General features: G+C 46.3%; 1 protein-coding gene across 1 annotated transcript in view; it reads left to right on the top strand.

The window, feature by feature from the left end:
• Nucleotides 1–2134: 2134 nt before the first annotated feature.
• The window catches only part of LOC147899729 (uncharacterized), a 31963-nt gene continuing 19453 nt past the window's right edge, over nt 2135–14644 (top strand). The window contains exon 1 of the mRNA XM_087377785.1: nt 2135–2294. Within this exon, the coding sequence (XP_087233911.1) occupies nt 2135–2294 (160 nt within the window). The remainder of the gene's footprint in view (nt 2295–14644) is intronic.

The raw sequence follows: 14644 nt of genomic DNA, 5'->3' as shown, positions 1-14644 counted from the left end.
ACTAGAATATATCCAATCTTACAAATTCAGATTTTCGTTGTTCTAAAGCCCAAATGAAAGAGTAAGCTGATCAATATCAAAGGGATCCCCATTGTGAGGAGGAGAATTATGGATTCCTAACGCTCCACAAATCAAGATATGCATCTTTGAAGGGGGATACTAATGTTAAACTTCCCCATAGGTATTAAGGACCATATAAGGTGTTGAGAAGTTGGTGAAGTGGCCTATCAGTTGGAGCTTCCTCCTACTACCAGAATTCATAATGTCTTCCATGTCTCACTCCTCAAGAAATACTTTGGGGCTATGGATCAAGTTTCAGAGGAATTATCCCCTTTGGATTAGGCTGGACACATTGAATATATTTCAGAAAAGATCATTGGCTTCAGAGATCATGTGCTGAGGAATAAGTCCTACGTGGAGCACTACATCAAATGGAGAGGCCTACCTTATGATGAGTCTTCTTGGTGTCCTTCATCTATTGTAGAGGAGTACCCTTATCTCCACAACTGATGCAGAATTTCACAGGTTTTGGTACCATGGTTGCTGCAGGAAGCCAGAGACACTTCAAAATTTAGGGACAAATTTTGTTTGGGAGGGGTGGACTGTAACAAGGGACTAGTTAGTTGGCTATCTAGTTAGCTAGTTAGTAAGTCTTTTTAGTAGGTTGCTAAGAAGTTGCCACGTGGCACTAGTGGATTAATCCATATACAATCTTGTAAATGACAGCCAGCATGGGAACTATAAAAGGGCTGCTGTACTTTATTTGTACATACCATTGATCATTGAACTATCATAGATGTGATTCTAACAGTTGTGTACTTGCTCAAGCTAAATTCTAAGGAGAAGTTCAACTCTTCCTGTCCTTGTGCAGCCCCTCACAGGCCTTGTTGTCAGGTCCAGCTCATGACCTGCACTCCTCTCCAACCTTAAAGGTATTTCTTGCTGTTTTCCCTGAAAGGCTATCCTAGACTGGCTCCCCCTTGCTAATTGTGCATTTCCAGTTCAGTTTATGGTCAATTACTGTTCATTAGTTACGGATTGGTCAGGGAATAGTTCAGTCAGTGGACAGTTTAGCTACAGCTAGCCAGAAATAGGGCGTCCTGTTGCAAGAGATACCTGGAACAGGTCTGAAGGCAGCAGATACCTGAGAAGGAGGCAGCAGCAAAAGGCGCAGCAGACAATAGCATTTGGAGTGGATCTGCTGGTCGGGGCAGGTCAGGAACCTGCCGCAGACAGTACACAGCAGGCAGCACTGGCATGTTCTAGGGCATTCCAGGCCCTATATAAAGGGCCCCAGGGGGGCATTCCTTATTCATTCTTCAGGGTTCCAGGTGCCAAGTATTGGGCTGCCCACAAAGCAACAGGGAGGTCCTAAACACCCACAGAAGGTCCCCATACACACAGCAGCAAGGACAGGAATCAAGGGAGATTTGTGCCTCACCATTGGCTGCAGATGGAAGCAGCAAGGAGGTAAAAGATCATCGAGCAAACACTGCATTACCATTGGCTTCCATTGGAGCAGCAAGAAGGTGTGTTTACAGGGCATCACTTTGCATCCCACTGAAGCTCTATGAGAGCACGCGGGCTGAGTGTGTTTTGAGGAGGTAGAAGAACGGTCTTGGAGTCACAGGGGTCCATTCAAGGCAGCACCTTGTCACTAGATGGAGGCACAGTGTACAAGGTTTTGATCCATCTTTGGGACAAAATATATATACTGTTTCTACTCTCCTGAGAACAGTTCAATTACTCTCTCTCTCTCTCTCTCTCTCTCTCTCTCTCTCTCTCTCTCCCACATCCACGCCCTCCCCCACCACCACAGCATAAGACAGCCCGACAGATGCAGATCCAAGATATTTTCGCCGCTCACAGATGAGCCCCCATGGTGCCGGGCATCGGTTTCTGAGTCCAGCCTACTTCAGTTAGTATCTGATTTACACTTGATTTTGCTCAAGCTATTGGGCTCTTTAGATCAGTTGAGCACTCAGCAAGGGCCCTAGCACGCCCTTTGCCCCAGCCCATTGAGGCTTGTATGAGTTTTTCCTTTTTGGTGTACTTGGTACTTTGTCCCATAGGCCCACAAGGCCTCCCGTGGACGTTTATACATCTCTCTCTAGTGCTAAAGTTCCGGACAGCCATGGACAGGAAGACTCTCATGAGTACGAGAGCGACTTTGAAAGGAGCCCGAATCTACCTGGATAACGACCTCACTCTCCTACAACAAGAGCACCGAAGGGAAGGCATGGTACGAGTAATAGCAGCAAGAGAAGCAGGGAAATGGGCTGCATATAGGGATGGTAAGGTGATCATCCGAGAGGGAGGAAACAAGGAGGATAAGGTAGAGAAGGAAGAGGTTGAATTATGACGGCATCGAACCCATGGGATTAGTGGACACGCTGGACTGAAAATAGCAGTGCGGAATTGTAATGGCACATTATGGTCCGATCCAGGAGGTTTCTTGGAGACCTACAACGGTCGAGATATGATCTTTTACATCGAGACACACAAGAGCCCGTAGAGAGGGCTGCCCACAATAACAAGATACATATGGGAGTCAGCTCATAGGAGGGAGTTGAGGAGAGATAGCGGGGTACGAGGCTCTGGGGATTAGCTGTCCTTTTCAAATCACACCTGAGACCACTCATATCCGTGGTACGAAGAGAGGAGCATGCACGACACATGTGGATACGAGTTCAGCTGCCAGCTGCCCAACCTATCTTCATTGCAGTGTGCTACATCCCTCTAGACACATCATCCGGTGCACGAGAGGTCACCACAAGGTGGACACAGCCCATACGAGGCAATCCATTATGACATCACGGAGTTCTCTTGGTAGGAATACACCCTCCTATTGGGGGATTTCAATTCACGGACAAGAAATAGACAGGTGGGCCTACTTGACTTCACAATTGACAAAGATCCATATATGGTCCTAGAGCTAGATGTAGCTGAGCTCGAGATATTGAGGCACTCTGCAGACGCCCCACAGGTGACAGGATATGGACAACATTTCTTGAGTTGGGGGTAGTCCACGACTTGATCATCTATAATGGTCTTCATAGATGGCCAGCCTCTGGAAGACTCACTTGCTTCCCGCATGGAGGTGGGTCTAGTACAATGGACTACCTACTGGCCCACGAGACTTTGTCTCACGGATACACGACTTCGCCATACCCCCCCCCCTCGGAGCTCACCACTCATACTTGGCCTTCCATATCTCTACCACTATGCCAACCACAGGGAGAGCTCCCCCCGCGCTTGCACGTATCTGACATCATCTGAGGCATAGAGCATTTTTCGATGATTGACACGTCATAAGAGGTGAGCCTTCCTCACACATAGGATGAATGCGATTGTCAGATCTTTTCGAGGAGGAGACCCGACCACTAGGTGGGGGTTTTGGATCAATCATGGAAAGATGCCTCAAAACCCTTGGTTTGACGACGAGCGCAGAGAGGCGAGAGCCCACCTCACACGGAAGCGGGCTTTGGGTCCTCTGAGGCACTGACACATCGTAAGAGGTGGGCCTTCCTCACACATACGATGGATGAGATTGTCAGATCTTTTTGAGGAGGAGACCCGACCACTGGGTGGGGGTTTCTATTGGAGGGGAAGCCACCTATTCCCATCACCGACCCAGATGTGTGGCAAACGTATGCATGTTCCCATCTATGATGCCCAAATGTAGACACCGCCAGACATGTCCTCTATGCCCAAGCCCACCACTTGTCACTTGTTCACTACACACAATGTGTGGGCTGCACTTCATCGATTACACAATCGGAGAGCACATGACCATGAGGGTCTATGGATTGAACACTTTGCACATGGACAAGAGGTCTTAGCTCAAGTCCTAGCACATATGTTCACCCGAGCTGTCACAGTTTCCCACCTGCTTGGAGCACCACCACTATTGTGACAATACACAAAGCCGGGGACCGTATGGAGACTGGGAACTACCGTACCCTCATGATTGGAAACCCTCTGGCCAAGATTTATGGATCAGTTATAGAGAGGGAGCTCAGCAGTCATACAAAGGCTCGGCACTAGGACATGCATTCTACACTAGATCACATTTTCACTCTAAGGGCTATCATTGAGGAGGCGAGGTCTAAACACCGGCAAAGTGTTGGCTCTTCGATACCCTAGTGCGACCGACTACCATAAATGCAGCACCCTTCTTGGGATGTGATCTACCGATAGCAGAGTGGAGGAGATTTGAGGTGACTATCATTCCCAAATTCTTTGCCATTAGGCCAATACCGATTGGGATGATTATACCATCCCCACCATCAAGAACTCAATAGAAGAGTCCCACATGATTCAAATGGCAGCCTCTTTGCTCCTTTGCATCCACAAAGAAGAATTTTCTAGTGGATGAATGAGAAGCCAAGTATAAGCATGGTAAAGAGCAGTACAATGCCCTCCATGCAAACAAAAGATCAGTTTTTGAAGTAGAGACCCTGGATGTCAATAGGGTGATAATATTAAATAGATAAAGGATGTTGAAAAGGCATGTACAGAAGGTCCAGACTGTCATCATCTTTGAGGACAGTGGCATCCACAACCGGTATGTCCTCTATCTCAATCGGATCAACAGCCCAAGCAAAGGTGGGCCTTCCTTTGAGAGTATATGCTCTCAAAAGACTAGAATATTTCCACTCTTACAAATTATTTTTTTAATAAAACAAGCGAAAGAACAAGAGAAGAAGGGAGTTTTTTGTTAGACAATGAAAACCCACCTGAGGGTATCCCACAACAAAAGACTGATAGATAGCCCAAGACAATCCCACCTGAGGGTATCCCGCAGCAAAAGAATGATAGATAGCCCAAGTCTCACACCGGGAGTGTTTCACTATGGGATCAAGCTTCGTTAACATGTGTATACTTCACAACCATTCATGTGTGTGCATACTAGCAAGTAGACTACGCTCAAAGACAATATAGAAGCAACTCTTATATATTTCCGTCCGTCTACAAATTGAATACCAAAAGGTTCTCCTACTATATGCCTGGCACCTCTAGATCTCTGAGTTGGTGTGCTCAAAGCGATGTAGACTCTCTGTCCAAACGATCTCTTCCACCTTGCTGTCCGGAAAGCCTAGGTGGGCTGCCACTCTAGCTCAGTCTACAGGTCCTTTAGGGCCACCTTCACCTCCTGAATATAGGCCCAAGGGTGCCCCTTTAGCTTCTGCTGCTCCTGTCTGCAAGTGATGAGTAAGTGGGGCCAAATGCCCCTCCTTTTATAGGGCTCTAGGCCCTCCAAAAATACCGACTCGTAGGGGGGGAAATAGCTGACCAAAGCCAACCCCCCCCCCCAAACCAATTTTTAGGGTCTGTACAGCCGACCTGGTTGGCTGGCCCCAACCAGCCCAACGGGCGTGCCCCTTTCTTTCTGGCCTTCTGTACCATGTTTTACCGTGCTGGTCCTCCTCTATCTAGGGTATAGGTAAGCCCCAGAGGAGCTCCATACCCTGCTACAGCCAATCGCTTATCAGCCTTTGGTCTCCCGCCTTCTGCCAGGCCACGAGTACATCCGTACAACCACTGCCAAATGCCCCTCCTTTTATAGGGCTCCAGGCCCTCCAAAAATACTGACACGTAGGGGGGGAAACAGCCGACCAAAGCCAACCCCCCCTCCCAAACTGATTTTCAGGGTCTGTACAGCTGACCTGGTTGGCTGGCCCCAACCAGCCCAACGGGCCTGCCCCTTTCTTTCTTGTAGGCCATCTTCTCCCGGTTGTATAGATGCCCTCTGGGCCCTGGTATGTACCCTGTAGCTTTAGTTATTGGCACTTAGGTCACCTAGTACTTTTAGTGTCTTATGACACATGGTACCACTGGGACACTAGGTCCTAAGGTTCTCTTTCAGTACAACTGTATGGACAGTACGAAAATCTGTACAATTGTACGGACAGATTTTGACGCACTGTATGGAATCATATGAGCAATTTTTTTTGGACAGCTAACACGCCGTACGGAAAATCGTACAGATAGTATGTCGCAAGGTGGCGTCGGAGCTCTGCGGGACGTCCGATAGCTGAGCTTGACGATGGAGTTGAAGTGTCGGAGCTGGAGTTGGAAGCAAGAAGCTAAGAGTAGTGAGCAGGTCCGGGAAGGAGGTGCTTTGATACCACTGTAGGCTCATGGAAGCCAAAGGATGCACAAGGGTGGAGCAAGAAGTGGAAGCCGTCACATCAACTAGTGGAATACAAATGAGAGTACAAAGTACTGGGAATTCCTGATAGTTTTGATTTCCGTTTTTTTGATTTCCGTGCATTTTTCATACTTTGGCATCCGTATAGTTCCGTACCCCAGCCGTACCATTCGGTACATTCCATACCGTCCGGAGTAGGCATTGCAGCACATCTGCAATTTTTTTGTGACATTTGGGGCTTTTGCATTCGGGCTACAATTTTGCAGGTAGATTGCAGATTTGCAAATAATTTGGGGCTTTTTCTGAATTTGCCCCATTTTTGGCTCAGTTTTGCTCTACAAATTGGGGCTTTTGGGTCTATTGCAGGCAGATTGCACAATACTTTCAGATTTGCAGTGAATTTGGCAAGAAATTGCATGCCATGATCACATTTGCAAATTACAGCTTATTTTGGGGATTTTTTCAGATTTGGACAGCAAGCCCTATTTTTTGCAGTTGCAAGCCTTGAGGCTATCTTTTGGGTCACTTTGTCAGTGCTTTTTGACTTGTCCCATTTGCACTGGCTGGCAACAATCATGATTTGTTTGGCATTCTTCATGAAGATGATAAGTTGGATGGCACCAACTATCCAATGTGGTCTTATCTCAAGAAACATTTTCTTGTTGCAAGGCATTTTTGGAACATTGTTTCTCGGGTTGATCTAAGGCCAGCCAATGCTACAGTGGCTGCCCCTATTGCTGGTCCCTCTGCAGAGGATACTCCTCCTGATGCTTTATCCTCTAGCACCGTTGTGGCTGTTCCTCCAACTCAAGAACAAACAAGATGGGATGCGAGAGATGCAAATGCACTCTTCGTGAAGATGATAAGTTGGATGGCACCAACTATCCGATGTGGTCTTATCTCATGAAACATATTCTTGTTGCGAGGCATTTTTGGAACATTGTTTCTAGGGTTGATCTAAGGCTAGCCAATGCTACAGTGGCTGCCCCTACTACAGGTCCCTTTGCAGAAGGTACTCCTCCTGATGCTTTATCCTCTAGCACCCTTGTGGCTGCTCCTCCAACTCAGGAACAAACAAGATGGGATGCAAGAGATGCAAATGCACATTCCTGTATTGCTTTATCATGCAAGAGGATCATTATTCCACATATCCGGTCATGCAGGACAGCAAAGGATGCTTGGGACAAATTGGCTTCTCTTTAGCAGATTCACAATGAGGCACGTGTTGCATATTTAAGAAAGCAATTGCAGGAAGTCAGCATGAATGAAGGTGGCTCTATGGATGCATACTTTACAAAGGTCAAGGACCTCATGGAACAACTTGCCAATATTGATGAGATGGTGCCAAATTCTCAGCTTGTTAGTACCACATTGAGTGGGCTTCCACATACATATCAAGGGTTTGCTACAACCCTTCAACTAGTGGCCATGGGTAATCCAAACCACTACTCCTTTGATCAATTAGTCACTTTGCTTTTGCAAGAAGAGCAAAGTCGTGCTAATAGGCAAGCTACTATTCCTGATCATGTATTTGCTTGACAACAAACAGGAAAAAGCAAGGCTTCCAAGCCTATGGGCAAGCCTAAATATGCGCCTAACGGTGGCAATTCCTCCAATGCATCTCAAAATACAGCAGATAAGTCAAAGAAGAAAAGATGCAACTATTGTCGCAAGCCAAGGCATGAAATTTCAGAATGCAGGAAGCGCATTGCTTCGGAGAAAAAGAAAGCGGGATTGACAGTCAATGCCTCACATGCAATTGAATCCCACGAGCCAGCAGATGCCTCACATGCACATGCTCTCCAGGATGATTGGGCATGGGCTGTCCATTGCTCCTTTGATCCCTCCAAAGTTGATGCATTCTTTATTGCTAATGATGCTCAGTCTTGGTATTTTGATAGTAGTAGCTTCCAAGCACGTCACATCTTGCAGACAGTTGTTTCATTCCTTAGCTAATGCACCTCGAGGGAGGATTGTCACATGTGCTAATAATGCTTCCTATGCTGTAAAAGGAATTAGAGATGTGTAGCTCACATCCATTTCAAGCCATCCTGTCACTTTGACAAATGTTCTTTTTGTGCCTAGAATTGAAGTCAACTTGATTTAAATTTCAGCAATTGCCACTTCAGGTTTCAAAGTGATTTTTTTATGGATAAAGATGCCTAGTTTATGATCTTCGTGATGACAATGTCATAGTTCTCAATGGCACTTTGCAAAAGGGGCTTTATCACCTTGATCATCACTCAGCTGCACTACTCCTTACACTCCTTAGCATAATCCTATTTCTGAAAGGAAGAACAGGTCCACTATGGAGATGGCCAGATGCATGCTTAAGGCCAGGTCCTTGCCCAATAAATTTTGGCTTGATGCAGTGATGTGTGCCAACTATGTGCTGAATAGATCACCTACAAGGGCATTGAGGACTGTTACACCTTATGAAGCATGGAAAGGCAGGAAGCCTTCACTTTCACACATGAGAGTTTTTGGGTCTCTTACATATGTTCATGTACCATCTCAGCTAAGACATAAGCTTGATGATAAGGCAATCAAATGCATATTTATTGGTTACAGCCAGAAGAGCAGAGGGTATTGGTTATACCAACCAAATACTGGGAAGATTATTGTCAGTAGAGATGTAATCTTTGCTGAACATTCGGCTTCTCCTCTTGTGGACTGCAAAGCTAAGCCATAAGTTGACATGTTTGATGCCTTTGACTCTTGGTTACCTCTGCTTCTCTCAGAGGGGGACTTTGACTAGCAACATGAGCCTCCTACAAGCCCTCCAAGCAATGATCAGCCAGCACCCCATGCTGATTTGCAGGTTCCTCCTCCAACACAAAATGATCCCACTATTCATGATGCAGTGATTGAAGAAAGAGCTATCAATAGACAGCAAAGGCAAGTTCCCAGATGGCTTCTTGACACATTGAGGGACAGCAAATAAGATCAACCTCTTGCTGCCCGGACAAGATCAGGGAATAGACAGATGCATGTCATTTTATTGAGTTTGCACTCCTTGCTACAGGTTGCAATGAAGAGCCTTTGTGCCATAAAGATGCTTTTGACAGCAAAGAGTGGATGGATGCAATGAGAGTTGAGCTACAATCTATTGCCAAAAATGACACATGGGAATTAGTAGATCTCCCTGCCGGCAAGCATGCCATTGGTACCCGGTGGCTCTACAAATTAAAAAGGAAATCCGATGGCAGCATAGATCGACACAAAGCCTGTCTTGTTGCAAAAGGGTATGCCCAACAACAAGGCATTGACTTTAAGGAGACCTTTGCTCCCATTTCCAAGATCACTACTATTAGATGTGTCATTGCCGTTGCAGCCAATCACCATTCTCAAGTGCACCAGCTTGACATCAAGATTGCCTTTCTTCATGGGGATCTCCAGGAAGAAGTTTATGTGACACAACCTCTTGGCTTTGAGGTTGTTGGCTCTGAAAACAAGGTATGCCGGCTGAGAAAAGCCCTTTATAGTTTGAAGCAAGCACCCCGGGCATGGTATGCTGAAATTCATGCACACTTATTGTCCCTTGGTTTTCAGAATAGCCCCACAGAGCCCACTCTTTATGTCCGTGGGAATGGATCTGATTTTTTAGTGCTGATTTTATATGTGAATGACATTCTGATCACAGGCCCTGATACTCAGCATATGGCAGCTTTCAAGGCTGATTTGCAGCAAGCTTTTGAAATGTCAGACATGGGACAGCTGCACTATTATTTGGGCATTCAGTTTGCTCATGTTGAGGGGGGTGTCATGATGTCACAGTCCAAGTATATTGGACAGCTCCTTGATCGTTTTCAGTTTGAGGATTGCAAGCCAATCTCTACTCTAGTGGACCCTAGCTTCAAATTTTCAGCTCATGATGGGAGCCCACCATGTGATATCACTCTTTACCAGCAGGCTGTTGGATGTCTCATTTACTTATGCCACACCAAACCTGTTTTACAGTATGCATTATGTTGGGGTAAAGGCACATTGCCACCCTTTTATTAAAGATATGACACCTATGACTGTCTTAAGACAGTCATAGGGTGAAAGCCTAATCCTAATAAAACCTATGAGTTTGTGGTGTGGCTCAACACTTCACACCCACACTTTTGTGTCTCCCCCTCTCTCTCTCTGTCTTCGTCGTTCCACTCCCCCATTCTTTCCCTCTCAACTAGTATCAGAGCCTTCACCTCTCCCTCTCCACTCCGGTCTACCCCTCCCTCTACCCCTCCCTCTTCCCTTGGGCCTCGTGCCCTCAGCAGCGGCAACGGCAACAGCGAGCTCGGCAACGAGCAGCGCACAGGCAGTGCGCGCGGGCAGAGTAGGACAGCGCGCAGGCAGCGCGGGGCAGCTCGCACACGCAGCAGCAGCTAGCTGTTGCTAGCTGTGCACCGCACAGCACAGGCTGCTACAGCCTTTCGTACGATCGTCCGTACCGACTGTACGGACGCCGTACAAGCGGCCGTACTGTACGGACGCCGCCGTACCGGTCGTTGCGTCAGAGAGGTACAGTTCGGACTCTTTGTCTTTGGGATTTGTACCCTGCGCAGGTACATCAGGCATTTTTTTTGGGGGGAAGAAGAAAAAGAAAGAGCACTCTGCTCTTCATTCCCGGTTGTTCAATTCTCAAAACTGTGTGTTGAAGGTACAGCAAGTACCCTCGTGTCCCTCGTGCTTGAGGTGACTAGTGCCACAGTGTGTGGTGGTTGCACAGTTATCTTGTTTCGGGAAGGTCAAATGCCTTGATTTTGCAGAGGGCTTTTATGCTTTTGCTGAGTGCAAATCTCAGCTTTTGGGTGACAATTTCAAAGGGCTTTTGCCTGGCAGTTTATGCAGTGTATGCCTTGAGGCAATGTGGAGCCAGAATGCTCACATTGGTCTTGTTTCCGCAGTGTATTCAGTGACATTTCTTGCAGGTCACATTCTGTGTACGACACCTTGAAAAATCTCAGTTGAGCCACGCTTGGCCAAGGCGCATCGAGTTTACTCGGTCCCTAACTGTCCATCGTTGACAGTGCTCAAAAGATTTTCTCTTCAGTGTTTGTACGTTGGGATCTGTGTTGTTACTGTGTACACAGGGCCGTTTATGCATCACATTGTCAGGTGAAAGTACCAGGAGAGCGCTGTATTTTGTTTGCTACCTCAGTGTTGAGGTGTTTTTCACTTGGTACAGGTGTCAAATCAAGGGGCTTTTGCCCAGATTTTGCTTGTGAGCACTTGAGTTACTATTGAGACCTTCACATGCCTTTTATCCCCTTGGCAGAAGGGTGATTGCTTGGGATTTATCCCATTCTTTGTTGCAGGTTTGTGACAGGCTGGAGTGTTTGGAGCCTCTTTTCAGTGAACAAAACAGTGTATGACAAGTGGTTTATGCATATAAAATCAGTGCAATACCTCATCTGAGGTGGGAGAAGTGTACAGGACAGCAGTGTTTTGTGCTTCGTCAGCTGATGATGCACTGATAAAGCACTTGCTGCAGCATTCTGAAGTTACTGTTTTATGCCTATTTGAGCACGGTACAGTGTGTCAAAAGGTACAGTGACTGGAGGGAAATTTTTCTGTTTTGCTGCAGATTTTTTTTTGGACAGTAAAAACAGCACTATTGTGAGTGCTCCTGGCTCTTGATAGAGCAGGTTTTTCTGAGAAATCAGAATTTTATTTAGCCATTTTTTGACTTACAGGGAGTCAGGTACTTTCCTTATCTGATATGGCATCAGGGGGAAGTGAATCTTCAATTCTGAACATAAAGAAATTGGAAGGGGCACACAATTATGCATTATGGGCAGAACAGTGTTTGAATGTACTTCTGCTAAAGAAGATTTCTAAGCCCATAAGGGTGAAAGGTGTCAAGCCATCTGGGATGTCAGATGATGAGTGGGAGGAGCTTGATTTGTCCGCTAGGGCTGCTATCATGCTTACTCTCAGTGATTCTCTTGTGTTCAATGTTCAGGCTGAAAAGACCTCTTATGGCCTATGGCAGAGGCTAGCAGTGTACGCCCAAAAGAGTTCAGCCAGTAAGGTTTATTGGTTGAAGAAGCTTGTTGATCTTCGCATGAAGGAAGGTACAGCTATGACCTCACACTTGAGTGAGTTCAATGCCATCTTTACACAGCTTATTGCACAGGGATTGAACCTTGATGAGGAGTTCAAGGCTACTTTCTTGTTGTGTACCCTCCCTGAGAGTTGGGACACTTTCAAGACCACCCTGTCTAATTCAAATGTCACTCTTATGTATGCTGATGTGGAGAGCTCTCTCCTTATGGAGGAGATGAGCAGGAAGAATAATGCGGGCAGCAAGTCTTCAAATGCTTTGCAGGTACAAGAAAGAGGCAGGACTCAGCAGAAGGGGAGATCTGCTGGAAAGTCCAAATCCCGCAGTCAGTCCCGAGGCAAAAAGGATATTGAATGCTTTTACTGTGGCAAGAAGGGACATGTGAAGTCTAAGTGCTTCAAGTGATCAGAAAGCCAAGAAGGCTGAGACAAAGGATGCAGGCAGTGGAAGCAAAGGCAAAGGCAAGGCCAAGGCAGATGACTTGGATGCAGTGAATGTTGCAGCAGAGGACAGTGAAAGTGACAGACATGATGTTTTATGCTCTTCTGCTGTAATTGCACATACATTCGTTATTGATGGCCATGACATGCACACCTGGCTCTTGGATTCAGGTGCTTCTTTTCATGTTACTCCTCATAGGGAGTGGTTTACTTCCTACACAGGTACTCATGGAGTTGTTCACCTTGGGAACAACTATGCATGTCAGATTGCAGGGATTGGCAGTATACAGATAGTATTCCCTGATGGACGCACATTTATGCTTGATGGTGTTCGCCATGTGCCGCAAATCAAGAAAAATCTGATTAGCACTGGCTTGTTGGATGACAGTGGTTACCACACCACATTTGGGGATTCCAAATGGGTGATTACTGATGGCCAGGTTGTAGTGGCTGAGGGTTATAAGAGTGATACCTTGTACCCTCTTTATGTTTCCAGTGTAGGTAATCATGTTGTTGCCATAACCGAGCTGCCAAAGGTTTCATTGTGGCATAGCCGGTTGGGACACATGTCCGTTAAAGGAATGCAAGAACTGTTACGTTTGGGTTATCTGTCTCTTTCATTTTCAGATTTGCCTACTTGTGATCATTGCATATTTGGCAAGCATTCTATGACTCCTCATAAGAGGAGAACTCCCCAAAATAGAGCACCGCTTGATCTAGTGCACACTGATTTGTGTGAGATGCCATAGCTATCACTAGGGGGTGCAAAGTATTTCATTACTTTTATTGATGATGCCACACGCAAAGTGTGGGTCTATTTCTTGAAGCATAAAAGCGATGCCTTAGATGTTTTCAAGAAGTTTGTTGCTCAGGTTGAGAATCGGACAGGTCGCAGGCTGAAATGCCTCAGATCCGATAATGGGGGTGAGTATGTGTCACATGCTTTTGTACAGTTTTGCGAAGCTAAGGGCATTAAACAGGAACTCACAGCCCCTCATAATGCATCTCAAAATGGTGTGAGAAGGTTCGATGTATGTTGTCTTATGCTGCATTGCTCCATGGCTTTTGGGCAGAAGCCGTGCAAACAGCAGTTCACATAATTAACAGGTCGCCGAACAAGGCTCTGGAGTTGAAAGTGCCAGAGGAGGTGTGGTCTGGCAAGCCACCTTCATATAAGCACTTACGTGTGTTTGGCTGCGAGTGCTTTGCTCATATACGCAAAGAACTACGCACCAAACTGGAGCCAAAGTCTTCCAGATGCATCTTTATGGGTTATGGTGACGAAGGTGAAATGGGGTACAGGTTATGGGATGCCGTCAAACGGAAGATTATACGCAGCAATGATATCATCTTTAAAGAGGATAGTGTACACAAAGAACCCGTGCAACCTATGGAATACAGGAGGGTTGTTTATGATGATGTCGGACAGTAAAGAATGCCCATTAATATGCAGCAGCAGGCTGCTGTAGATAACCCTGTTCAAGAGGGTATACAGGCTGAAAATCAGCCAGACAATTTTGCCAATGATGCACCACTGGATATGCCAGCAAATGGGGCTGTAGAACAGCCAAATATGGTGGTACAGGCACCCGTCATGCATGACGAACAGGCTAGACAGCAGCCTAATCCGGAACATTTTGTTAGGAGGAGCACCCGTGTACAACGGCCTCCTGACAGGTTTGTTCCAGGAGCCAATAATGTGGCTGATTTTATCATGCTGACAGATTGTGGTGAGCCTTCCAGCTTCAAGGAAGCTATGGGTAGAACAGAGAAAAGGAAGTGGGAGAAAGCCATGCAGTCAGAAATGGACTCCCTACTTCAAAATGATACATGGGACTTGGTGCAGCTACCTGCAGGCAGAAAGGTTTTGCCATGCAAGTGGGTTTACAAAGTCAAAGTGGATTCAAATGCTTTACCAAGGTATAAGGCCAGATTGGTTGCCAAGGGATTTAAGCAGGAGAAGGGCATTGACTTTGATGAGATCTTTTCCCCTGTAGT

The sequence above is a fragment of the Dipteris shenzhenensis genome, chromosome 8 (assembly GCF_047967505.1).
Source record: "Dipteris shenzhenensis isolate YYH24624 ecotype China chromosome 8, Dip_SZ_1.0, whole genome shotgun sequence".
Lineage (NCBI taxonomy): Eukaryota > Viridiplantae > Streptophyta > Polypodiopsida > Gleicheniales > Dipteridaceae > Dipteris > Dipteris shenzhenensis.
Note: the sequence above shows the minus strand (reverse complement) of the source record. Positions and strands in the feature narration are given on the sequence as shown.